This window comes from Schistocerca cancellata, chromosome 1 (assembly GCF_023864275.1).
Source record: "Schistocerca cancellata isolate TAMUIC-IGC-003103 chromosome 1, iqSchCanc2.1, whole genome shotgun sequence".
NCBI lineage: Eukaryota > Metazoa > Arthropoda > Insecta > Orthoptera > Acrididae > Schistocerca > Schistocerca cancellata.
In genome coordinates, this window is record NC_064626.1 from 555,037,003 (window position 1) to 555,064,997 (window position 27,995).

The window sequence follows — 27,995 nt, forward strand, 5'->3', positions numbered from 1 at the left end:
TTTTATTCCCATGCACTTGACACCATCACTGTACAGTTTTGTTGAGTGGGGAAGTATTCTTAGAGAGGTTTTTGATCTTGTGTCATAATCGTGGTAGTCCATATTTTTGCTAATTTTGTTGATACTTTTTTTGGTAAAGAATAATAATTCTAGTATGTATTGGCATGGGATGGGCAAAATATTTAGTTTCTTAAATAATGGTTTACTAGTGTCTCTTTGTTTTTTGAACATAATTGTTCTGACTATCTTCTTTTGCAGTTTGAATATCTTAATTGATTCAGAATTTTGACCCCAGAAGACGATTCCGCCATTTCAAGTCGTTTCTATATGTATGGCTACTGGCTAGACGATTGTCAGAATGTTATATCTTCATTTTATGTACTTTGCGCGGCGTCAGTTACTTTGTTTATTTTGAGTCTGTTTGTCATCCGAAAGAAAATAATAATAAAAATGTTTATTTATTTAAGCAAAAAGGTCATTCCCCTGCTGCAATCTTTTAATGTCTCACCCATGATTTCGTACCTTTGTAAATGTTATTTTTAGTCAAATATTAGTATTTCCACAACATATTACCTTTTATTGTTCTCATATTTTAGGCGTATGATTAACTTAATATCTAATAACTTTCAGATTGCGATTCCCAACAATACTAAATTAAAATGTCTGGCTTGGAATAAAGAGCAAGGCTACATCGCTTGTGGGGGAGAAGATGGTTTGCTGAAAGTTTTAAAGTTGGAATCAGGTACTTAAGCCTCTTTCTGCTTTGAGATGCCGCTTGTTCCGTTTGATTAATTAAGTTATCGTTCCTTTACGGTCACACCATTAAGTTGTTATAAGCGTATTTGGCGTCACCCTGTTATAGCGCTTCGCGCGACGTAGCCGTTTTTTGTGTGAAATAGGTAACTAAAGCTGCCCACAACCCGAGGGTGGTTTTGTACATTACATCATGAATATGACATTTCCTAATGATGTGGAGGGGGTATGTGGTGTTTTTTTTACATCTAATAATTCGTTCATTGAGTGGGAGTAGTTGTCTTTCAGAAATTCCTTTAATTTGTTTTTAAATGTTGGTTGGGTATCTGTCAGACTTCTAATGTTAGTTGAAAAATAACAAAAGATATCTGTTGAACAATATAAATTGCGTGGATGTCGTCAAATGTTTGTACAATATTTCTTATTAAAATAAGCATACCCCTTACAGTAGTTTACTTAGTTGTACTTTTCTAATCATATCACAAAAAAATTTTACACAGTGCAATGTATGTGAAAAATAAGTTACATTGAAATTATTGTAAATATTCATTTACAGTGTAGTGGCTGTTATTAAGTAAATATTTTTTAGGATTTGGCTAAAAGTGTGGGGATCATTTGCATCTTTTATTTATTGTGGCTGTCTATTGTAAAATTATATTCCATAGTATAGTACACTATTTTGAGTTTTTGGCTTGTTTCTTCTGTTTAGATGTGAACACTGTCTGGATTTGGTTCCATGGTCATGAATTGTGCTGTGTGTGGTGTACATATTAATATTTTTTCTTATATGCATGATGTTTTGATAGATGTACTCACATGGAACTGTCTCAGTTTCTAGCTTTTTGAATAAATCTTTACAGGGTATGGTTACAGCTATTTGTTACTTTCATAGAGCTCTTCTCTGTATCTTGAAAATAGTTTATATGTTTGCAGCACTTATTCCATTACTGAGGATTGACTGCAGATATCCAAAGTAGGATATTTTGAGGAATGAAATGCTGCAAACAGGTGCAAGAATTTGCGGGGCATAACGTGCTGAGGATAGCTTCTTTGGCAAATTCTCACTTGTTCTGTCCATTTCAACTGACAGACTACATTCATCCCCAAGAATGTGGTATCAGTTACACAATGTAGTACATCATTAGTATCATTGGGGTTTTTTTATTGAGTCAGTTTGTCTTTTTCACATTTAAAGTTACTTTATTCCTTAATGACCAGTTGTGGATGCCTCGGAGTGCTCCATTGGCTTTTTCTGCTAAATGTGTTGAATTTTTGTCTGTAATCCCCATGGTGCTGTCATCATCAAATAGTATTGTTCTCCATACCTGATATTCTGTGGGAAATCATTTGTATATATAAGGAAGAGAATTTCGTCCAATTCATTTACATGGGGGACACCTGTATTAATATATTTCGGATATGATAAGTGTTTTGCTACTAGTCTTTTAGGAATATGTGAGATTTCAACGGTTTGCATCCAACTCTCCAGATATGACTTAAACCAAATCAGTGCCATACCCCTTATTCCTAACATTTCTAATGTGTTTAGCAAAATTCTGTGGTCAGCTGTGTCAGATGCCTTTGATAGATCCAAAAAATGCGTGTTGCATTCTTGCCTTCATCTAGTGCTTCTAGTACAATTTTAGTAGGGTTAACGGAGACGTCTGATCCCACCTATCGGCTTTGACCTGTGATGTAAGGGTGTTGTGGTATGTAATGCCATGATGGTGCAGACCTTAGTTTATGAGTTGGTTGTGTTTGTAGATGTCGTCTTGTAACGGTTGGTGGTGTCCTTTGGTGGTGTGTTTGTGGTCTGAGTGTTATGTGGTGTATTGGGTTCATTTGAGAATCGTTGGTTGCAGTGTGAATTAATTTGTATTGCCTGTGACTGAAGAACAGAAATTGGTTTCAGTGAGTTACCAATTAATTTTTTTTGTGTGATTGCTTTGTCGATTGGTGTTATTGGTTTGCTGTTTGCCATGTGGTAAGGCATTACATTTATTTTGTGGCTTCTTTTGTTAGATATGGATATGACAGTGAAATTTAACAGTTTGTGGTTGCATGCTGAGAGGGGTGAGGACATGATGTACCTCATAAAATTTTTGCAGATATTTGGACTGCTGGCCGAAAAAATCAAGTGCAGTGTCTGTAAAGAGAATATGTGGTTGGTGAAAATTCTGGCGTCTTGGACCAGGGACTGTCACATGTGGTGGTGCCGAAGGGATGAAGGGATAACCCTAGACACTGCATCAAATGCAGTATCTTGTTCAAGAAGTCTAGGTTGGCCATGAGAGAGGTTGTTTCGATTACTTATTATTTTTGTTATAGATCTTCCATCAGTTTTTGTGCACATGAGACTGGTGTGAGTGAGAGGATAGTTTTAGATTGGTTTTCATTTTGTAAGGAAGTGTGTTCAGAATATGTGAAGTATAGGGGTAAGTTGGGTGGGCCGGGTATGGTGGTCAACATAGATGAGTTGCTGTTTGGGAAGAGAAAATATGGGAGAGGTAAGTCTGCGGTTAGTGTATGGGTGTGGAGGGCTGTTATTTCGGGGTGTGGATATGCAGATTGTGTTTCAGGATTTTAAAGGGGCATACGAAGAGGGAATTGGTGGTGTTAATTGAAGAGTATATAGAGGAGGGGAGTATGGTAGTATCAGATGCTTTTTCATCTGATAGGGGTTGGGGAAGAGTTCAAGAATTACGAAAGGGGTGTGTGTACTAATACAATAGAGGGGTTTTGGGGGGCAGTTGAATCAATCATGGGGGATTGTTTTATGATTATGTTGCAGAGGATCTGTTTTGATGCAGTTGTTTTTGTTTATTTTCTGATTTTTTATTAGTTGGCAGATTTTTTTTTTTTTTTTTTTTTTTTGTTTTTTTTTTTTGGGGGGGGGGGGGTGGAGGGATCGGTGTTGGGTTGAGAGGTTTTTTTCTGTTGTTGTTGTTGTTTTGTGTGTGTGTGTGTGTGTGTGTGTGTGTGTGTGTTTGTTTGTTTTTTTTTTTTGTGGAGGGGGGAGGGGCTGTGTTTGAGGCTGTGGCTGTGTTTAATTGGGATGGCTGACCTAATGTGTAGCACTGGAATTTTTTCATGGCAAGTAGTCGTTTTTTTGGGTCTATTGTTTGCGAGTTGTGATCTTTCGTGGGGTTCTTCATGTGGTGTTGGTTCGGTGTTATTTATTGCAGGTGTAGGTGTTTGATATTTTGGTATCATCACTTGTGGTTGATTTATGTAACTAAAGAGAAGTATTGAATTCCAATTTTTTAGTTGTACATTCATTTTGGTATTGTGAGCTGTTGTTGACCTATATACGTCAAGGGAAGTGTCTGATTCCAATGTGTTGTCTGTGTGTTTTGGTATCATCAGTCGTAGTTGACCTGTCTAGGTCAATTGTGATTCAGCTATGTAGGTGAAGGGAAGTGACCGATTCCTGTGGATATTGTGAGTGTAACGGAATGTGGGAATTTCGTGTTGTTTTTATGTCATTGTGTTGTGTGGTTTGGGGCCGTGGTGTGTGTCTTTGTGTTTATATTTAGCTTGTCCCCACCCAAAAACCCCCAATTTCCTCTGCTGATCCCGTTGATTGATTATATTTTTGGAGGGAGATGTGTTTGTTGTTTTTATATGTATTTTAGTGTTTATTGTCGTGTTTGTGTAGTGACATCATAGGCACCATATTGGAGACATTGAGAATGGTCGCTTCTGCCATATTGGTGATGTCATGGGTCAAAGCAGACAGGTGGAATTGGACGCTTCTGTAATCCCCTTTTGTAACTAGCTGATTGTGTACTTTTTGTGGGTCTGAAACCAAATTGTTCATTGCATAGAGGGTTGTATTTATTTAAGTACTTTGTTAGTCTGTTTTTCATTATGGTTTCTATTGTTTTGGAAATACAAGATGATAAAGAAATTGGTCTGTGGTTGTTTACATTTTCTGGATCACCGTTTTTTAGTATTGATATGACTTTTGCTTGTTTCAGATATTCAGGAAAGCAGCCAGATCTGAAAGATTTATTAATTATTGTTGTTAAGGGTTTTTTATGTTGTTTACATGTTTCTTAAGGACACTGACTGGGATCTCATCTAACCCTGTGCACTTTTTATTGTCTAATTCGTGTGTTACCAGTGCCACCTCTTTCTCTGTTGTTGAAAAGAGCACCATTGATTGTGGTGGCTGGTCCTGGTAGTAGTGTTGTAACTATGCATTTTGCTATTATTTTTGGACAGAAGTGGGTTGTTAATAACAAATTTCATGAGTGAATATATGTATTGTGAAGGTACTGTGAATATCCTTAAATAAATATCTGCAAGGTGATCTTTTGTGGACTCTGGCAAGTATTCTGGTTACATGCTTTTGTGCAATGAATACTTTTTCTCTTAATGATGAATTACCCTCTAATATGATGGCATCTGAAAGCAGTGAATGAAAATAGGCATAGTAGGCTAATTTACTGAAATGTTTATCACTAAATTAGCCTAGTATGCCTGTTTTCAATCACTGCTTTCATATGGCATCATATTTTTGGGTAATTTACTATGCATGGTACAATCCCTTATCTGACGTACCCCACCAGCTGTATAAAGAAGTAGAGCCTACAGTTAAACGTGGATTCTGAGCCACCATGAACTTTCCATTTTTCACATGTACAAATAATTGCCACATGTGAAATAAATGATAGGTGTCGGCAAAAATCTTGGTTACTTTGAGGACTGAACATTTAATTATCATACTTGCTGTTTTATGTTTAGCCATGAAGCCACACGTAAAACAAACATGCAACATATACTGTGAATATAAATAATGTGTGGAAAAAAGATAAACAGTTAAATTTTACATCAACACTTGTAACAGTGAACAATGCATGATCAGGATTGTATGAGCACAAATTGTGACCTCAGAATCAACATATTTCTTAGTAATTAGATTTTAATCAGTAACCTATAAATTAGTTTTAAGTGTAAGTCAACTGTTTTGTCACTCATTGCCAGATGATGGGACTGGCATTCATCAAAACAACTTGTCCTCCTTGGTGAGCTCATCTGGCTTTAAAAACTTTGTTATTTTACTGGGAAAGTCAGTCAGAGCATATAAACAATTCCCCAACTTGCATACTTCCCACATCTGTATTGACATAAGAAGCAAAAAAAATAAACTGTCATTTATGGATGATAACAACCATTAAGATATAAAGTATTGTGTTCAAATTAATAATCTCCTGATGATTCATCAATTTTTATGGAGAAACCAGTCTCTCTGTTAAAATGTAATGTAAAAATTAAAAAAAATCAAACGCATAATGTTTCTCGTGTATGTATATAAGGCAAAACCTAATTCGCCAGACTAATTTAGGACAGGGGAATTCATAGAAATAGTTATTTTTTACAATGTGATCCTGACCAAATATTTAATACAAAGCCAGTAATCACTCTTTACCCTAATTGTGACAAGAAACTGTTCACAGAGTGGTTTCGGGTGGAATCTAGTGGAAATATAAATAATATTCAGGTGACAGGGATTAACCTGCTTCAGAAGCAGTTGCAAGAGATACACAGAACTGTAGCAACTTTGAATAATTTTAGTCATCTCTATGTTTTTCCCCCTCGCATGTATAAACATAAGCAATAGCAATGGATTACTATCAGCGAAGTAAATGAGTTGCCACTGAATTGAGGTGCAATAACACATACTAGATAGAAGCATTTTGACAAGAGTATGACTCTTTTCAGTTAGAAAATGGAACCCCAAAGAGTTGCATTATATGATAACCACGGTGATGTAAATAATTTGAGAGACTTCCTGCAACTCAAACTATTTGATGATGGCAGAAATAGTTTCAGGACCATGGTTGTTCACATTAGTGAAAATCCGCAGGTCACCCCCAAAAATTCATACTAGATGTAGAGTGCCTTCAATACACTTTTACACTTAGTCCATGGAAGTCTAATCATAACAGCTAAGTGCATTTCTGATGTGCCTTTTGTGTGGTGTGTGTTGCAGTGACATTCGTCTTTCAAACTGAACAGGATTCTTCTACTATTAGACCTTCATGTTTTCGGCAAACAACAATGGGTAGAGTTTTGTACTCCAAAGTTGTACATACATGCATGCTTATAAAATCAGATACTTCTTTTGCAAATAAAAACTCTGTTGCCAGATGTGCAAGTTAAAATTAACCTATCGTTTCACGTGGGAGACATACTGTTGTGAAATAAGATAAATTCTTTCAAAACACTCTATACATCTTTGGAAATGCCAGAGAAGTTGGGAGAGCAACCATCATTTGACAGTAATAACTAGTCTCAGAAATAATGTATATATCCAGACTGAAGAGAAGAATAAAAATTTGTACCAAGGCCAGGATTTGAATCGGGGTCTCCAGCTCACTAGGCAGATACACTAACCACATTGCCACCCTGCATGGTGTCTTGCACAACTGCATTGGCTACCCTAGCAAGCCTCCCTCTTCAGTCTAAATTTTTTTCATGCCTCTGCCCACTTGGTATTCCCCTTTAACTCGAAAAGCATTGCAAAAGGTATTCAGTTGTGTTGGAGTAGCACACCAGCAGTGAACGAGAAGGGCCCTCCTGCCTGAAACCCAGGTGTAGGTGCTTTAATTAACTGAAATTATGTGGTTACAGAGGCCTTTTCAAGTCTCAAACATCTGTGATGTGTTTATGCAGACTGAAGCAACAAATGAAAATTAATATCAAAGCTGTTACTGGAACCCAGATTTCCTGCTTGCTGGGCATTCTAGGGTAGTTGTGCAAAGCCACTATTCCAGGAGGACATAGTGGTTAGCACATCTGCCTAGCGAGCAGGAGACCTGGCTTTGAATCCCGGCCTTGGTATAAATTTTCATTTGTTACTTCAATCTATGTACATACATCATAGATGTTTGAGACTTTAAAAGGTTTCTGACACTTTATTGTTTCATTTGAATAGTCTCAGAAAACTGCAGCAAAATCCAAAGTCCCCAAAAAATTATTAGAATTACATGCAGTCTCTGTCAGTTGTCTCAAAATATATTGCACAATACCCATAAATTTACAAAATAATTACTTGCAACACAGTGCTACTCTTGTTTTAAAGGAAAATGTACACACAAGAATGATCTCATTGGTGAGAGAGCTAAAGGGGAAGCCTTTTACAATCACAGAATTTACCTCATACACAAGTGACACGTTTTGGCAATGCTTTGGGATAACTCTCCATATTAATCTGACATTCTGCTCTCCCTACCTCACAGACAGTGATCAGTGTGGAACTGATGATCTCCATATAAGAGATGAAGTTTTTGTCTGGGCCAGTCTAGTAGGCAGAGCTGACCTCACAAAGAAGCCACCAAAATGGATATGTTCAGCAGGGCTAACTGTACACCTACTGCAACTCACTATGTATTTTATCCAGAGCTGGAGCTTTGGTGCAATTTCAATTTGAGCCTTTTCACTTTCTCATCTGAGTAGGAGAAGTGTAAACTTCAGATTATTGGAATGAGGCTGACTGCCTAGTCTGTTGTCTTTGTCACATTCTTTTCTACTACAGTGTATTTTCAACTCATTTAGGTATAACCTCCAAATTCCTATATAGACCTTAATAGGAGTCTTTTGGAGTGGAGAAAATTTTTCTCTGTGAACATAAAGACTGGAAAGTTGCACATGTCACACCAACACACAAAAAAGGAAGTAGAAATAAGCTGCTGAATTACAAACTGATATCACTGTTGTCAATTTGCCATAAGGTTTTGGAATGTATACTGTGTTCAAACATTATGAATAACCTCAACAAAAATGATCCATTGGCACACCATTAGCATGGATTCAGAAAATATTGTTCTTGTGAATCACAGCTAGCTCTTTATTCGTGTGACATAAAAGTGCTATTGACAGGGGATTTAAAATAATTTTCACATTTATAGATTTCCAGAAAGCTTTTGCTACCATTCTTCACAAGCTGTGTCTAATCAGATTGCCTGACTGTGGACTATCGTTTCACTTGTGTAACCGTCAGAAAGGTCATAATTCATAGGAATTGATGGAAAGTCATTGAATAAAACAGAAGTGATATCTGGCATTCTCCAAGAAAGTGTTACGGACCCTCCAATGTTCCTAATCTATATAAAGAATTTAGAAGAAAGTCTGAGCAGCCCTCTTAGATTCTTTTAAGAAGGTGGTGTCATTTATCATATAGTAAAGTCATCAGAAGATCAAAACCAATTGGAAAATGATTTAGGCAAGATATATGTAAGGCGTGAAAAATGGCAGTTGATTCTTACAATAAACAATGTGTGATCATCAATATAAGTACTAAATGCAATCTAATAAATTTCAGTTACACAATAAATCACACAAATCTAAAGGCTTTTAATTCAACTAAAACTTAGAGCATACAAGTATGAATAACTTAAATAGGAATGACGACATAGTAAATGTTGTGGGGAAGCCGAAGACTGTGTTTTACTGCTAGAACACTTAGAAAATGCAACAAGTGTATTAAAGAGAATGCTCACAATGCTTGTCCATCCTCTTTTTAGAGTACTGCCATGTGATATGAGATCTGTACCAGGTAGGATTGATGAAGGGCATTGAGAAAGTTCAAAGAAGGGCAGCTTGCTTTGCATTATCGGAAAATAGGGGAGAGAGTGTTAGGGATATGATATGCAACCTGGGTGGCTGTCATTAAAACAAAGACATTTTTTGTTGAGGCAAGATTTTTCACAAAATTTCAATCACAAACTTCCTTCTCTGAATGCAAAAATATTTTGTTGACACACATAAGGAGGACTGACTGATTATCATCATGAAATAAGAATTATTGGAGCTCGCACAGAAAAATTCGACTGTTTGTTTTTACTCCGTGCTGTTCAAGAATAGAATGGTAGAGAAATAGTCTGAAGGTGGTTTGATGAACCCAGTACTATGAATGTAAGTGTGAACTGCAGAGTAGACATGCATTTGTAGAGATAGATGAAATGTTCTGAGTGGTATGGAAAGGCTTCTTGCCGTTGGTCATTTAATTGAAATTGACAACCACACAGTTTGGTTAAGTGTAGAGATAAGTAGAATGTGACCAAGAAGCAGAAGAGCAAATTAATGATTATTAATTGTGAAATGTATGATTTTAATGAAGAAGAAAAATATTGTATATATTGCTTCTGTGAACAGGGTGATTAGTGTTTTGATACACAAACACTGGATTGGTATTAGATGATAATAGCACCTCTCAAGAAAACCCTCTTGCGTATTTCATCATAATACAATGCGAACTCATCACTATACTGTACAAACACCCATTTTAGTCCCCTATGCTTCAGATACAGCTCTCACACTTCACTAAGGGACAGCAGCGTGCTTAATTTATGCAAAATAAAATTAAGCAGCTTAATTACTGATACTGTTTTTATGCAAGGAAATTTAACATAACCTGTGAATTTTTGAAGCATCTTCCGTGGTTATTCTGGAAATTGGATACATTATGTCTGTACACTTTTTATTGTATTTGTGTTTTCTTTATAAAGTCCGCCTGCAATTTACTTATGGTGTTTCTTTACATATTCTGCTCCTTCTCTCCTTGCTAGCAGCAGTTGACATCAAAAGGCTTCATTTCCAATTTGCATTTGGCAATTTTTGCCATTCTGTGGTATTTCCTGCACTGTATTATTTGCACTTCACTTTCTTAAACTGATTCTCATTCCACACCATCACATTGTTTATCTATTCATTTGTTTTTGTTCACATTGTGAGTGTTGCCAACCTGTGAAACTATTGTATTTTGAGTGTGTGTGTGTGTGTGTGTGTGTGTGTGTGTGTGTGTGTGTGTGTGTGTGTGTGTGTGTGTGTGTGTGTGTGTGTGTGTTTGAGGGAGAGATAGATAGATAGATATGTGTGTGTGTGTGTGTGTGTTTGAGGGAGAGATAGATAGATAGATATGTGTGTGTGTGTGTGTGTTTGTGTGTGTTTGAGGGAGAGATAGATAGATAGATAGAGAGAGAGAGAGTGTTAGTAAAATTTGTGAAATTGTCTTGTATGTGGTTAGGTTTTTGTGCAGTGGGGGGCCTGGTCGGTGACTATAGGAGACAGAATCTGGGAGGGGAGCCTGTGGTTATATGTGTACATTTAATGTTATATTAAGTGCTCAATCAGTTTAAACAGTGTGTGGTTTGCCAAGCTGGTCTGATCATTTGTGGGTTGTTTATCCTTATGATTTCCATGTCTGTGTCTCTGGTTGTAATGTTATATTGGGGTTGGTATAAGTGTTTTGCAAAAGTTGAATGATTTGTCATATACTTTCATGCTCTACATGTTCTTTGTATCTGGTGTCAAATGTCCTCCTGTTTTGACCTATGTCCCTTCCAACACAATCACTTGGTATATTCCTGATTTCTGATAAAGATCAGTTTCTTCCGCACTTTGTGTTGTTTCTATTCTTGTATTTTATGTATTTGTTGGTGAGATTTTGTCCTTGTGTTGGCAACAGCTGGATGTTTGTTCTTTTCTGTTTCTTGATTTTCTTGTCCAGCTTTGTTACTAAGTTCTCTTGTATCCATTATGGTATTCATTTCTTTTTTGTAATTGTCTGTATGTAATGGTACTCTGTTCAGTATGTGGAGCATGTATCTAAGTGCTGCCTGCTTTTGAGAACTGGGTGTTGTGATGTCTCATGTATAATTGTGTCTGTAGTTGTCGGTTTTCGGTATATGTTGAATGTGTGTTGCTTGTTTTGAATCTTAATAATGATGTCCAAGAAATTTAACTGTCTATTTTGCTCTTTCTCTGTTCTAAAATATATCTTATCATGAACAGAATTTATGTCTGTGTGTAACTGGTCAATTTTATCGTTTGGTTCATGTATCAGGCACAAGATGTCATTCATACATCTAATCTAGTGCTGGATGTTGTACCTATTTGGCACAACTTAGTTAAATATAATCTGTTCTATATGGCTCATAAACATGTTTGCTATGGTTCCAGACACTGGGGATCCCATTGGTAATTCTTCACTTTGTAAATATAATTCATTATTGAACTGAAAATAGTTATGTTCTGTTATTAGCTGTAGGAGCCTGACTGTTTCTTTGATTATTCATGTGGAAGTGTACTGTGTGTGCTGGCCGGGGTGGCCGAGCAGTTCTAGGCGCTACGGTCTGGAACCGCGCGACCGCTACTGTCGCTGGTTCGAGACCTGCCTCGGGCATGGATGTTTGTGACGTCCTTAGGTTAGTTAGGTTTAAGTAGTTCTAAGTTCTAGGGGACTGATGACCTCAGAAGTTAAGTCCCATAGTGCTCAGAGCCATTTGAGCCATTTGTACTGTGTATTTTAAGATTTTGTTCTATAATGTTTATTGTTTCAGTTATTGGTACACTGTAATACATATTATCTACATCAATTGACAGGAGGGTGGCTGTATCTGGAACTTGTGTGTCTTTTATGCGCTGAATCAATTGTGTGGTGTTTCTGATAGTCATGTCCTCTTGTAATTTGTAGTTTTCCGATAAGATTTTCAACACGTATCTTGCAAGTGGGAGAGATTTTTCTTGTGTAGCTTTGGTTGGCATCGGAGGGAATGTGCACTGGGATTTGTTTGTAGCAGTTTTCTTTTTTCCTTGTTTTCTAGTGTGTGTTCAATGTCTTTCAGAGTGTTTCTCAACTTCATTTCGAATTTGTTAGTTGGATCTAATTTTAGTTTTATAATTTTATTTTTGTGATGAACTCTTGTGTCTTACTGATGCATTGCTCTTTATCCATGAGCAGGGCAGGTAAAGGAAACACAGTGGTTCTCCTCCCATATTCTGTTGTATATTGCCGTACTGCCCCCGCCCCCCCTGCCCTCGCTGCAAAAAAAGTGAGTCTACCCCCACTCGTCTCATGTCTCTACCTGCATACAAGTCAATTTTACAAATTTTAGTAAAACACTCACACACACACACACACACACACACACACACACAAATGATACAATAGTTTCACAGGTTGGCAACACTCACAGCTTGAATGAAAGGAAGTGAACAGACATAAACACTGTGGCAGTGCGGAATGAGCAACTGTGTAAGAAAGCGAAGTGAAAATAATGTAGTGCAAGGAATACTGCAGAATGGCAAAAACCGCCAAGTGCAAATGTGAATTAAGCCTTTAGACACCAACCACTGCTAGCAAGGAGGGAAGGAGCAGAATATGTAAAGAAACACCATAAGTAACTTGCAGACAAACTTTATAAAGAAAATGCTGTTTTTAACCTAAAACAATCAAGAATGTACAAACGTATGAATCTAATTTGCAGAATAACCATGGAAGATGCATTATAAATAAAAGCAAAACACATCTGGTGTAATTATTTTTAACTAAATTGCTCTCTCTCAAGATCGATAAGCTATAGTAGCAGATTTTAACAGCTGCTGCGGAAGATGGCCATGCAAACAAACATGTTATTTTAACTTTTTAGAGCATATTGTTGCATTGATGCTAGATAACTAATCATCCTGTAGTGGTGGCCCTTGTCAGCAGACATCCATTAAGAAAAAGATTATAACTTGTTTCTTTAGAATACGTACTAAGCGCACATTAAGCATATTAATTAGAGGAGGTTGACATGTCACATGTCAAGGATTTCATTATATAAGTGAACAGCTGTAACATCCAGAACTATTTCCTCATGTGAGAAGTCACTACCCCACAATTTTTTTTTCTATTCAGCGCACATCGTGTGGCAGGAAAATTAGCATTTGCCTAAGAACACCACAATTGCACACTCAAATAATGGAAAAAAGTTTACCTGAAATGATGGATCCTAGTACACGTCGTTGGTACATGCAGGTTACAGGCAAGAATTACATTGAAAACAATGTGAGGCTATGTAACTGGCTTGTCAACAGGACACCATGCTGGCAGATGATGGAACTATTCTCTTAATGGGTGATATTTACATAAGATGATAAAAGCCCCTCATACACTTGCCACTGTCTCTCATTGATGAATGATGCAGGAACCTACTGTCCAGTCAAGTGGATCTATTTGTTTGCCTTTAGGATGCAACTTCTGAGGATGCAACTTCTGACATGTCTGTACAACAACCCCTACCTCCCAAATTATTTCACAGTGGTTTAAGGAGCACTCCACAGGCATAATGGAAGCATGTGTTTGTATGACCTTCTTGGTCACCTAATCTCAACGCTATTGAGCACGTCTGGAACACCATCAAACTAGATAGCTCATTTTGGACCTAGCTATGTGCTATGTTCATGCACTGTGAGTGGTAATTGAATGATCATGCTTGCCAGCAGGTTTGATGTCTGTTGGGATCCATGCCATAATGTGGTACAGCCATCAGCAGAGTAAAACATGTGCTACACATTACTAGTTAGGTTTTGTAATTCTTTTGCTTATGGAGTGTATAGTGTCTGTCCATCTTGAAGTGTTTCCAATGTAATGAGTATTCCACAATATTTTGTATTTATGCTGACTATGTGTCTTAATATTCCAGCTTACAACCAGGCAGCTACCTTTAGGTGAATTTTATAGCTGGAGACTACTGGCCCAGGTCACTAAGTTTATATCAAAAATTGAATGGTGCTGCAAGGGCATAGAGCTTGGCTTCATGACTGCAAATTGTACTGTATCTGTGCTGCACTGTCAAATTGTGCTGTATCAGAGGTGTGCAACTGGGTGCATAATGGTGTTATTGTGCGCATTGATAGTATTAATTGTTCCTGAACATGGAACTAGGAATAGAATTTTGTCTTTGAGGGGGGGGGGGGGGGGGGGGACTATGCCCCATGCCTCATGCATTTAAAAGCCACTAAGCATATTAATGTCTTCCATGAAACGCATTTCCACAGATCCCTTAATAATTGAATCCTAAAAGGATTACATTGTAGCCAAGGTTTTCATGCCACAATAAACCATGGAATATCCAGTGAAGGTACAGTCTTCAGTTATGACTCATCCAAAATAGCAATACAAAAAGGTGGCATCATCTGGCTGTAATACTGAAATCTTATGGAATGTCTAGTTTTTGTTTGTGAGCAGAATCATACAAATTAAGAGTTTCACTACAGTGTAAATAATTCTGGAACTTTTTGTAACAGTGCCATAACATACTGCCTAATACTGCTTCAGCATGCCGTTTTTATTAAGTTCTGTAGCAGTCACCTAAAAAAATATTACATAAAAATAAATGTTTCAGTCATTGCATATGTGCCCTCACTGTAAGACAAGTGCCCTATATATTTTAGTATTATACACAAGTGGTCAGAGTCACAACTGAAATATAGAACCTAACAAGTAGCGTGTAGCACATGTTTTAACCCTGATAATGGCTGTAACACTTTATGGTATGGAACCCAACAGACACTGAACCTGCTGGCAAGCATGATCATGATCATTCAAGTGCTGCTCGTTGTTCATAAAAATAACATCTTGTTTGTTGATGGTGTTCCAGACATGCTTAATGTTCAGGTGTTTCTTCCTACAACCGTGAAATTATCAACAATGCACCTTATATTTTTACAATATTTTCTTTTTAATGTATGTCTGGTTGGAACTTAACAGAAGGGAAATACGGTACTAATGTAATTAACCACCATGTGATTTATTTTATTTTATTTGTATTTTCTACATCTACACCTATACTCTGCAAACCACCACGAGGTGCATGGCAGAGGGTACATCCTATTGTACCAGTTATGAGAGTTTGTTCCTGTTCCATTCACTTATGTAGCACTGGAAGAATGATTGACTGAATGCTTCTGTGTGTTAATCTTTTTCTAATATTATTCTCATGATCCATACGTGAGGGGATTGTAGTATATTCCTAGAGTAATCATTTGAAGCTGGTTCTTGAAACTTTGTTAATAGAATTTCTCAGGATAGTTTCTGTCTATCTTCAAGAGTCTTCTAGTTCAGTTCCTTCAGTATCTCTGTGACACTCTCCCATGGATTAAACAGGCCTGTGAACATTTGTGCTACCCTCCTCTGTATCTGTTCAATATTCCCTGTTAGTCCTATTTGGTACAAGTCCCATAAACTAGAGTAATATTTTAGAACCTGGTGCACGAGTGATTTGTTAGCAATCTCCTTTGTAGACTGATTGCACATCCCCTGTATTCTACCTATAAATTGAAGTCTACCACCTGCTTTACCACAAATGAACCTATGTGATCATTCCATTTCATATCCCTACAATGTTTTACACCCAGGTATTTGTCTGTGTTGGCCAATTCCAACAGTGACTCATTGATATTGTAGACATAGGATACTATGTTTTTTTTCTTTTTGTGAAGTGCAAAAATGTACATTTCTGAACTTTTAGAGTAAGTTGCCAATCTCTGAACCATGCTGAAAATTTATCAAGATCCGACTGAATATTTATGCAGCTTCTTTCAGGTAGTACTTCATTATAGACAACTGCATCATCTGCAAAAATCCTCATTTTACTATTAATATTTTCTGTTAATATACAGTATGAACTTTAAGGGGCCCAGCACACTTCCCCAGGGGAACATCTGTAGTTACTTCTACATCTAATGATGGCTCTCCAGCCAAGATAACATGCTGTGTTGTCCCTACCAAAAAGTCCTCACTTGAGTCGCAAATTTCACTTGATATTCCCTTATGATCGTACTTTTGACAATAAGCATAGGTGTGGTACTGAGTCAAATGCTTTTTGGAAATCAAGAAATACTGAATCTATGTGGTTGCCTTTATATGAAACTTTCAGTATGTCATGTGAGAACAGTGTGAGTTGTGTTTTACATGATGGATGTTTTCGAAATCCATGCTGGTTGGCATTGAGAAGGTCATTTTGTTCAAGATGCCTCATTATGTTTGAGCTCAGAATATGTTCTAAGATTCTATGACAAATTGATGTCAAGGATATTTGACAGTTGTTTTGTGAATCTCTTCTACTACCCTTGTTGTAGACGGGTGTGACCTCTGTCTTTTTCCAAGAACTGGACATGAGTTTTTGTTTGAGAGATCTGTGATGGATTGTAGTTAGAAGAAGAGCTAACTCTGCTGCAAATTCAGTATAGAATTTGACAGAGATTCCTTCGGGCCTAGGAGCTTTGTTCAATTTTAACAATTTCAGCTGACGCTAATACTTATTTCATTCATCTTTTCAGTGGTATGAGGTTTAAAGTGGGACAATACTCCTGTGTTTTCCTTTGTAAAGGAACATTTGAAAGCAGAGTTAAGCATTTCAGCTTTTGCCATGCTACCATCAATTTCAGCTCCTTTCTCATTCACTAGAGACAGCGTTTACATATGACCAGTATTTCTTTGGGTTCTGTGAAAGGTCAGTTGACAATATTCTGCTACAGTAGTCATTGAAGGCTTCTCGCATTGCTCTCTTGATAGCCAAACGTGTTTCATTCAGCATCTCTCTATCTATAGCCTTACACTTTTTTTTTACATCTGTTATACAGTAATCTGTGTTTCTTTAGAAGTTTTTTTACAGTGACTGTTTATGATCAAGGTTTCCTACCATTATGAACTGTTCTACTGAGTATGTATCTATCTGGTGCACGGTCAACTTTTAAACATAAGAGCCATAGTTCCGATACATGCTCCTGTGCTGAAAATTTTAAGCTCCTCATTGAGATATGACACAACCAATTTTTTATCTAGTTTACTGAACATATATATATGTGTGCTGGTTTTAGTTATCCCTTGTACTTTGGTAATCATTGTTGCCACGACTGTGTCATGGTCACTGATACCAGTTTTGATGTGGACACCCTCAAAGAGGTCAGGTCTGTTTGTTGCCATTACATCCAGTGTGTTTCCATTGTGAGTGGGGTTCCTAACTGTCTGTTCTAGGTAGTTTTCAGAGAAGGTATTTAGTAAAGTTTCACAGAATGTCTTATCACACCCACCACTAACAAAACTGCAATTTTCCCAATTAATTGTCGTATGATTGAAGTCTCCGTCAATGACTTATTGTGTATATATTCATATCTAAATTTTTTGTGTGGGATAACTTTCGTATGACTATAATATTATTCGGGAAATTATTATGATTGTAATGCTTTAAAAATTTAAAAAAATAGGTTTTTTGTATGTTTAAGAATATCTCAGAGCTAGTTGCTACCAAGTCCCCCATTCCTATGTACACTTGCACAAATAATTATTTCAACGTGTTATTTTCTATTGTACAGTCAGATGTGCATGAAGATTTATACCAAAAATTTAACGTATTTCTCTGAATTTAATGCATTCAACTGATCTAGAAAAGTGTGCAGTACAACACTAGCAAATGTGTTAAATATTATTACAAAATTGAAAAATAATCTACATCTACATACTCCACAAGCCACCTGACGGTGTGTGGCGGAGGGTACCTTGAGTACCTCTATTGGTTCTCCCTTCTATTCCAGTCTCGTATTGTTCGTGGAAAGAAGGATTGTCGGTATGCCTCTGTGTGGGCTCTAATCTCTCTGATTTTATCCTCATGGTCTCTTCGCGAGATATACGTAGGAGGGAGCAATATACTGCTTGACTCTTCGGTGAAGGTATGTTCTCGAAACTTTAACAAAAGCCCATACCGAGCTACTGAGCGTCTCTCCTGCAGAGTCTTCCACTGGAGTTTATCTGTCATCTCCGTAACGCTTTTGCGCCCGCTTACTAAATGATCCTGTAACGAAGCGCGCTGCTCTCCGTTGGATCTTCTCTATATCTTCTATCAACCCTATCTGGTACGGATCCCACACTGCTGAGCAGTATTCAAGCAGTGGGCGAACAAGTGTACTGTAACCTACTTCCTTTGTTTTCGGATTGCATTTCCTTAGGATTCTGACGATCAACATTATATGATCATTCCATTTTAAATCACTCCTAATGCATAGTCCCAGATAATTTATGGTATTAACTGCTTCCAGTTGCTGACCTGCTATTTTGTAGCTAAATAATAAAGGATCTATCTTTCTGTGTATTCGTAGCACATTACACTTGTCTACATTGAGATTCAATTGCCATTCCCTGCACCATGCGTCAATTCGCTGCAGATCCTCCTGCATTTCAGTACAATTTTCCATTGTTACAACCTCTCGATACACCACAGCATCATCTGCAAAAAGCCTCAGTGAACTTCCGATGTCATCCACCAGGTCATTTATGTATATTGTGAATAGCAACGGTCCTCTGACATTCCCCTGCGGCACGCCTGAAATCACTCTTACTTCGGAAGACTTCTCTCCATTGAGAATGACATGCTGCATCCTGTTATCTAGGAACTCCTCAATCCAGTCACACAATTGGTCTGATAGTCCATATGCTCTTACTTTGTTCATTAAACGACTGTGGGGAACTGTATCGAATGCCTTGCGGAAGTCAAGAAACACGGCATCTACCTGTGAACCCGTGTCTATGGTCCTCTGAGTCTCGTGGACGAATAGCGCGAGCTGAGTTTCACATGACCGTCTTTTTCAAAACCCATACTGATTCCTACAGAGTAGATTTCTAGTCTCCAGAAAAGTCATTATATTCGAACACAATACATGTTCCAAAGTTCTACAACTGATCGACGTTAGAGATATAGTTCTATAGTTCTGCACATCTGTTCGACGTCCCTTCTTGAAAACGGGGATGACCTGTGCCCTTTTCCAATCCTTTGGAACGCTACGCTCTTCTAGAGACCTACGGTACACCGCTGCAAGAAGGGGGGCAAGTTCCTTCGCGTACTCTGTGTAAAATCGAAGTGGTATCCCATCAGGTCCAGAGGCCTTTCCTCTTTTGAGCGATTTTAATTGTTTCTCTATCCCTCTTTCGTCTATTTCGATATCTACCATTTTGTTATCTGTGCGACAATCTAGAGAAGGAACTACAGTGCAGTCTTCCTCTGTGAAACAACTTTGGAAAAAGACATTTAGTATTTCGGCCTTTAGTCTGTCATCCTCTGTTTCAGTACCATTTTGGTCACAGAGTGTCAGGACATTTTGTTTTGATCCACCTACCCCTTTGACATAAGACCAAAATTTCTTAGGATTTTCTGCCAAGTCAGTACATAGAACTTTACTTTTGAATTCATTGAATGCCTCTTGCATAGCCCTCCTCACACTACATTTCGCTTCGCGTAATTTTTGTTTGTCTGCAAGGCTTTGGCTATGTTTATGTTTGCTGTGAAGTTCCCTTTGCTTCTGCAGCAGGTTTCTAACTCGGTTGTTGTACCACGGTGGCTCTTTTCCATCTCTTACGATCTTGCTTGGCACATACTCATCTAACACACAATGTACGATGGTTTTGAACTTTGCCCACTGATCCTCAACACTATCTGTACTTTAGAAAAAACTTTTGTGTTGAGCCAACAGGTAGTCTAAAATCTGCTTTTTGTCACTCTTTCTAAACAGAAAAATCTTCCTACCCCCTTTAATATTTCTATTTACGGCTGAAATCATCGATGCCGTAACCGCTTTATGATCGCTGATTCCCTGTTCTGCGTTAACTTTTTCAAATAGTTCAGGTCTGTTTGTCAGCAGAAGGTCTAATATGTTATCGCCACGAGTCAGTTCTCTGTTTAACTGCTCAAGGTAGTTTTCAGATAAAGCACTTAAAAAAATTTCACTGGATTCTTTGTCCCTGCCACCCGTTATGAACGTTTGAGTCTCCCAGTCTATTTCCGGCAAATTAAAATCTCCACCTAGAACTATAACATGGTGGGGAAATCTACTCGAAATATTTTCCAAATTATCCTCCAGGTGCTCAGCCACAACAGCTGCTGAGCCAGGGGGCCTATAGAGACATCCAATTACCATGTCTGAGCCTGCTTTAACCGTGACCTTCACCCAAATCATTTCACATTTAGGATCTCCGTCAATTTCCTTCGATACTATTGCACTTCTTATCGCTATAAATGCGCCTCCCCCTTTACTGTCCAGCCTGTCTCTGCGGTATACATTCCAATCTGAGTTTAGGATTTCATTACTGTTTACGTCTGGTTTCAGCCAACTTTCTGTCCCTAGTACTATATGGGCGTTGTGACCGTTTATTAATGATAGCAGTTCTGGGACCTTTCTATAGATGCTCCTGCAGTTTACTATTAGCACATTAATATTGTTATTCCCTGTTGCATTTTGCCTACTCGTACCTTGCCGCGTCTCAGGAGGCGTGTTGTCGGGCCTAGGGAGGGAATAATGTTGCCCTGGCAATGTAAAGAAAATAATCAACACATTCACAGGCTTTTGCATGTGCTATCTCAACAGTACCGAAAGGTTGTGATAGTGATTATCGTGTTCCACCCACATCACTCAGTAAACAGAAGAAAGAACTGTTCATTTACTACTATTTTATAGGTTTCTTTTATAAGTTCCAGTTGATTTTATCATTGTTATAAGTTAAACTGATCGTTATTGTTACTACAATACAATTTGTAGTCTTATTTTATCTATATTGTAATATTTTTTCTTTGTTGCTTTTCTTACAGTCTGGGAAACAGTTTACCCTAACACTTATCAAGATCATGATGAAGATTGACCAATCATTAAAGATGTTGTATCTTACAGTATAATGATTGTGCTTGGGTATTTGAATTTGACACATTAATTTTGTAATTTATATCACACAAAAATAAAAATATGAAGCAGTAATGTAGCATCTGAGATTTGACATGTGCTATTGGCTTTATAAAACCAATTTTTGTTCTTGATTGTGTTCATGGTATCTTATTTACTGCAGCAAAAGCTACTTGACTAGTAATTATTTTAGAGAGCGAATCATGGACACCTTCATGATTACAAAATGACAATATCCAAATAATAATTTTTCAATGAGCATATTTTTTGCTCATGACACAGCGCAGTGTGTCACATTTCAAGCACCAGTCGATCAAACTGAATTAAATAATTATGAACTGTTGTATTAATTTGTAAACAGCTTAGACACAGTTTATTGAATGCAAATGTAAAATACAGTACAACAGAGATGCGTGATATGACAAGCTCTTCACTTAACAGTATTATGAAAATGATAAATTGCTACTCACCATAAAGATGACATGCAGAGCTGCAGAGAGACACAATGAAAAGACTGTTACAAGTAAGCTTTTGGCCAAAGCCTTCTTCAGAAAAGAGAAACACACACATATTCACACAAGCAAGCACATTTCACACACACCTGACCACTACCTCCAGCCACTCTGGCCAGACTGCAATAGAAACATGTTGAATGGGAACAACAATCCAGAATGGGTCAGAGGAGGGGGAGGATAGCAGGATACGAGTGGGGGAAGAGGAATCGGTGCTATGTGGTAGAGTGTGTAGGGACAAGAGGTGCCAGGACAAGGATGACAGGCACGGCATCAGGTGGCTGGGGGGGGGGGGGGGGGGGGTGGAACATAGAGCAGCAGAGAAGGAGAAAAGACCAGTGGATGCACTGGCAGAGAGCAGTGCACAGTGAAGGTGAGGGGAGGCAAATTGTGAGGAGGTGACAGGATGGGGGGTGGAATTAGTTGGATAGAGGGTATGGGAACAGTAGATCACTGTAGATTGAAGCCAGGATAATTTTGAGAGCAGAGACTTTATTGCAAGGATAACCCCCATCTGTATCATTTAGAAAAGCTGGTGGTGGTGGGAAGGATCCAGACGGCCCAGGTTGTGAAGGAGCCAGTGTAATAAAGTACCTTCTACACAGCTGAATGTTGTGTCACAGGGTGGCCCACTTTGCTCTTTGCTCTAATTTGGTGGTGGCCATTCATCCAGGTAGTCAATCCAATATAAAAAGCTTAACAACGATTGCAGCAGAGCTGGTGTATAACATAACTGCTTTCACCAGTGGCCTGGCCACTGATGGTGAAGGATAAGCCTGTGACAAGACTGGAATATTAGATGCTGGTTGGGTGGATTGGGCAGGTCTTGTGCCTAAGTCTTCCACAGCAACATGTTCCCTGTGGGAAAGGATTGGGATTGGAGGTGGGATAGGGGTGGACTGGATTGGGGGTGACATAGGGATGGACTAGGATGTTAAGGAGATTGAATGGGCAACAGAACACCACTTTAGGAGGGGTGGGAAGGATTTTATGTGTCATATCAGGACACAGTTTATAGACAATGAAATCCCTGATGAAGGAAGTGATTCAATTGTGCTAGTCTGGGGTGGCATTGGGTGATGAAGGTACCTCTTCTTTGTTGCTGGTTTTTGGGGATTGTAGGTGTATGAGGAAATGGCACAAGAAACCTGTTTGTGGAGTAGGTCTGGGGGATAGTGTCTGTGAAGGCCTTTGTAAGAGCTTCATCGTACTGAACAAAGGAACTCCCATCACTGCAGATATGCCATCCCTGGAGAACAGACTGTATGGGAGGGACGTTTTGGTGTGGAAGGGATGACAGTTGTCAAAATGCAATGCTGTTGGTGGTTGGCTGGTTTAATGTGGAGAGAGATAGATAGATAGAGAGAGAGAGAGAGAGAGAGAGAGAGAGAGAGGAGGAGGAGGTCAATATCCAGGAAGGTGGTCTGCTGGGTTGAGGTGGACCAAGTGAAGTGAGTTGAGGCTGTGAGAGAATGAGTATAGGATGTCCTGGCCCTGCATCCATATCAAGAAGATAACGTCAGTGACTCTGAACCAGACCAGGGGTTTGGGGTTTCTAGGTGGCCCATGGCTGTGACATGGATTTATTACCCTATGAAGGAGAAGTAGTTGTGTGTTAGTGTATAGTTGGTAAGGTGTGTGAGGAATGATGTGGGATTGGAGTCTGAAGGACATTGGGAGAGTTTATGTTCAATAGTGGCAAGACCCACTTCACAATAATTACATCACTTTTTGAAAGGAGAAATTTCATTTCTATTATTTAAACTCCTGGGGAACTGTATCTATCCCAATAGTCATAATATTGCCTTTACTGCTTCCAGAGAAGCACCATGGGCATATTATGTACTGCTGCCTATTTTGGGTATTAGAATCTAGCATTACACTTAGCCTCTCTTAGTTTGGGTTTCATTCATTCGTAGAATTATCTGACATGAGCATCACTTGAAAAGCCCTTAGAAAAAGACCTACACTATAAATCTGTGAAATAATTTCCTTAGGCTACTCTTACAATTTGATTTAATTGATGGAAGTCTTATAATTTTATACATTTCTTCTTTTCCCATACTTTTTTTTGTAGTTATGAGGTCAGAAATAATGCAATCTGATCAGTTTGAAAAAGAAATACCATCCCACAGAGTCAAGACTTAAGAGTGTATGTGCTTACTGTAACCATCTGTGATGCAACATCCATTGTGAGGAATTCTGCAAAGCTCTTTACTCATATTTGACTACTCAGTACTGCTCCTTCTCTGGTTGTCTCCTTTCATCTCATTAGCTGCAAGTGAGAATTATGTGGAGCAGCAGAAAGGACAGTGAGAGCTGAAGAAGTAGAGAATATTGACTTTAAATCTTTGCCTGCCATATTTCTTTTTGATATTAGCTGAGAATGTTCAAACCTACCTGAACTGTGACTATGATTTTCTGTTAACTTGCTTCTTAAGTAATATTTCTGGGCCAAAAAACAATGTGGCTCTCACACCAAAGATAGTGCAAGAATGCTTACAAAACTTAATAGCTGCAAGCATCCTAGCAAAACTGTTTCCATAACGGATATAACATGTCATTTGGAACTCAGCATTTTCCAGGCGCCATCTTGTTTGTGGATCTTTTGTATTTGGCTCAAAATGATCCTCGTATCTGCTCACCATGGTGGAATTATGTTGACATATATTGTTGTTGTTGTGTTCTGCAGTATGAACACTGCTTTGGATGCAGCTCTCCATGCTAGTCTGTTCTCAACAAGCCTCTTAATCTCTGAAGATCTGCTACAGTGTACACCCTTTTGAACCTGCTAACAGTATTTATCTCTTGGTCTCCCTTTACAATTTTTACCCCCAACACTTCTCCCCAATACTAAATTGGTGATCCCTTGATGTCTCGAAATGTATCCTGACAAATGGTTCTTTCTTTTAGTCAAGTTGTGCCACAAATTTCTTTTCTCCCCAATTCTGTTCAGTACCTTCTCATTAGTTACATCTTCTATCCATCTAATCTTTAGCATTCTTCTGTAGTACCACATTTCGAACTCTTCTTTTCTTGTCTGAACTGTTTATCATCCATGTACCACTCCTGCACAAGATTACATTCCAGACGAATACCTTCAGAAAAGACTTCCTAACACTTAATTCTTTATTTGCTGTTAACAAATTTCACTTCTTTAGAAATGCTTGTCATGCCATTGAAAGTCCACATTTTACATTCTGTCTGCTTTGACCATCATCCGTTATTTTACTGCCCAAACAGCAAAACTCATCCTCTACTTTCAGTGTCTCATTTCCTAATCTACTTCTCCCAGCATCACCTGATTTAATTCAGTTACATTTCATTACCTGTATTTTACTTTTATTGGTGTGAATCCTTTGTCTTCCTTTCAGGTTACTATCCATTCTTTGCAACTGCTCTTCCAAGTCCTTTGCTATCTCTGACAGAATTACAGTGTCATTGGCGAATTTCAGAGTTTTTCCTTAACCCATCTTCTGAGATTAATTGTAGGGTCAGTATTGCGCCACATGTTCCAAAATTTCTACGAAACCAAAACTGTTCTTCCTAGCGCTTGGCTTCTCCCAGTTTTTCCATTCTTTTGAAAATAATTCATGTTAGTATTTTGCAGCCATGACTTACATAATTGATAGTTCAGTAATATTCACACCTGTCAGTACTTGCTCTCTTTGGAGACAGAATTATAACATTCTTCCTGATGGCTGATGATATTTCACATGTCTCATACATCTTGCACATCACACGGAATAATTTGTTATGCCTAGCTCTCCCAAGAATATAAGTAGCTCTGACAGAATTTAATCACACCAAGGATCTTGTTTTGACTTAGATCTATTAGTACTCTGCCAAATTCTTGCAGTATCATACCTCTCATATCATCTTCATATATGTCCTCTTCCCTTTCTGTAATATTGCCTTCAAGTTCATTTCCCTTGTGTAGCCCTTCTATATACTCCTTCCACTTTTCACCTTTCCTTTCTTTGCTTAGTACTGGTTTTCCATTTGAGCTCTTGATATTTGTGAATCTGCTTCTCTTTTCCCCAAACACTTCTTTAATTTTGCTGTTTGCAATATCTTTCTTTCCTTTAGTTGTATATCCTTCTTTATCTTTACATTTGTCCTCCAGCCATTGGCACTTAGCCATTTTACACTTCCTGTAATATCTTTTTTTAGACATTTGTATTACTTTTCGTCTGCTTCATGTACCACATTTTTATATCTTCTCCTGTCATCAGTGAAATTCAGTATCTCTTTTTATATTGAAGGATTTCTACAAAGCCTTGTCTTTTTACCTATTTGATCCTGCACTGCCTTCACTATTTTGTCTCGCAAAGCTACCCATTCATCTTCTATTCTGTTCCTTAGTACAACATTGCCTAATGCCTCTTCTGAAACTCTCAACAACCTCTGATTCCTTTAGTTTACCCAGGTGACCTCTATCTAATTTCCTACTGTTTTGCAGTTTCTTCAGTTTCAGTCTGTAGTTCACAGCCATTAAATTATGGTGAAAGTCCACATTTGCCCCTGGAAATGTCTTACAGTCTAAAATCTGGTCCTGAGATCTCTGTCTTACAGTTATATAATCAATCTAAAACCTTCCAGTGTCTCCAGGACACTTCCACATATACGGTTGTCTGCCATGATTCTTAAACCAAGAATTAGCAATGATTAATTTATGTGCTGTGAAAAATTCTGTCGTGTGGCTTCCTCTTTCCTTCCTTCAGTCCATATTCACCTACTATTTTTCCTTCTCTTCCTATTGGTTCTATTGAATTCCAGTCTTCCATCACAATTAAATTTTCCTCTCCCTTAAGTATCTGAATAATTTCTTTTATCTCATCATACATTCATTCAATCTCTACATCATTTGTGATCCTAGTTGGCATATAAACTTGTACGGCTGTGGTAGGTGTGGGCTTCATGTCTGTCTAGGCTATAATGATGCATTCACTGTGCTGTTCTTAGTAGCTTACCTGCATTCCCAGTTTCTTATTCATTATTAGACATACTCCTGCATTCCCCCTATTTAACTTGGGTTTTTTAACCCTGTACTCACCTGACCAGACGTTCTGTGCCTTCTGTCACCAGACTTCACTAATTCACACTGTATCTAACGGCACCCTATTCATTTTCTTATTTAAATTTTTTAACCTACCTGCCTGATTAGAACGTCTAATATTCTGCACTCTGACACGTGGAATGCCAGTTTAGTTTTTTTATGACGATGACATCATCCTGTGTAGTTCCTATTATGTCCAGCCTTGTCATCAAGTATGGGGTGTCTCAGAAGCCTGCGTAAAACATTCAAACAAATTGTACTAATGAGTTTTATTACAAAATGAAAAGAGACAGTACTTAACTTTGACAATTACACAGATGTGTCACAAGCAAAGGGCGACATATGAAATAATGAATCTTCTTCAGTACAAACAATCACAAGTCTGAGCTATATAGAATGTACAAGCAAAGTAACTAGTGTTGACGCTTCTATACAAGAGCGTAGTCTTGAGGCTACTACCGAACTGGGCTTGTGTCTTCTTCAAATAGGGGCTGCTGCTGGAGAGGGATCGGTCAGCGTGTGATTGGCTGACGTCTTCTCACAGCCATCTCTGCTCTATCATTCCTGACTGGCATGATGCCACTTGACTTTACGCCGTAACAGTTCCCACTTGGATATCCAAATGGGGGATTATTTTACTTAAGAAATATTGTACCTAAGAGGATGCTATCATGATTTAACCATACAGCAAAGTGGCATGCTCATGGGAAAAATAACGGCTGCAGTTCCCCCTTGCTTTCTGCCATTCATAGTACCAAGGCCATGTTGTTTAGGCCACATCAATCAATCCTCCAGACTGTTGCTTCTGCAACTACTGAAAAAGCTGCTGCCCCTGTTCAGGAACTATATATTTTCTGGTCTCTCAACTGATTGCACCTACAATACAGCTACCCGTATTGTTGAGGCATGCAAGCCACCTCACCGAGGCAAGGTCCCCATGGTTCAAGGAAGGGGGGGGGGGGATGCCACTTGCTGTCTGTGTAATGACAGCTCCTTCATATGTGACATGTATGGTTCCTGCAGCTATAATCATTCTTTGCTGTTGCAGCAATCGGTGTCATTGCAGCAGAATGTATGTCAGGCTTGGAGCAAATCATCTTGTAAAGAGTCTAGTTTCTTTTTGAGCCAAAAGACTGCAAGAAAGCCTGTAATATAGAACATGTTTTTAAAATATC

At 38.3% G+C, this 27,995-nt stretch overlaps 1 protein-coding gene across 1 annotated transcript in view; it reads left to right on the top strand.

Annotated features, from left to right (window-relative positions):
* The first annotated feature begins 360 nt into the window (after positions 1–360).
* LOC126180617 (WD repeat-containing protein 35) overlaps positions 361–27,995 on the top strand; it is a 179,962-nt gene continuing 152,327 nt past the window's right edge. Inside the window, exons 1-2 of the mRNA XM_049924707.1 lie at positions 361–474; positions 631–742. Of these exons, the coding sequence (XP_049780664.1) occupies positions 451–474; positions 631–742 (136 nt within the window). The 5' untranslated portion in view covers positions 361–450. The remainder of the gene's footprint in view (positions 475–630; positions 743–27,995) is intronic.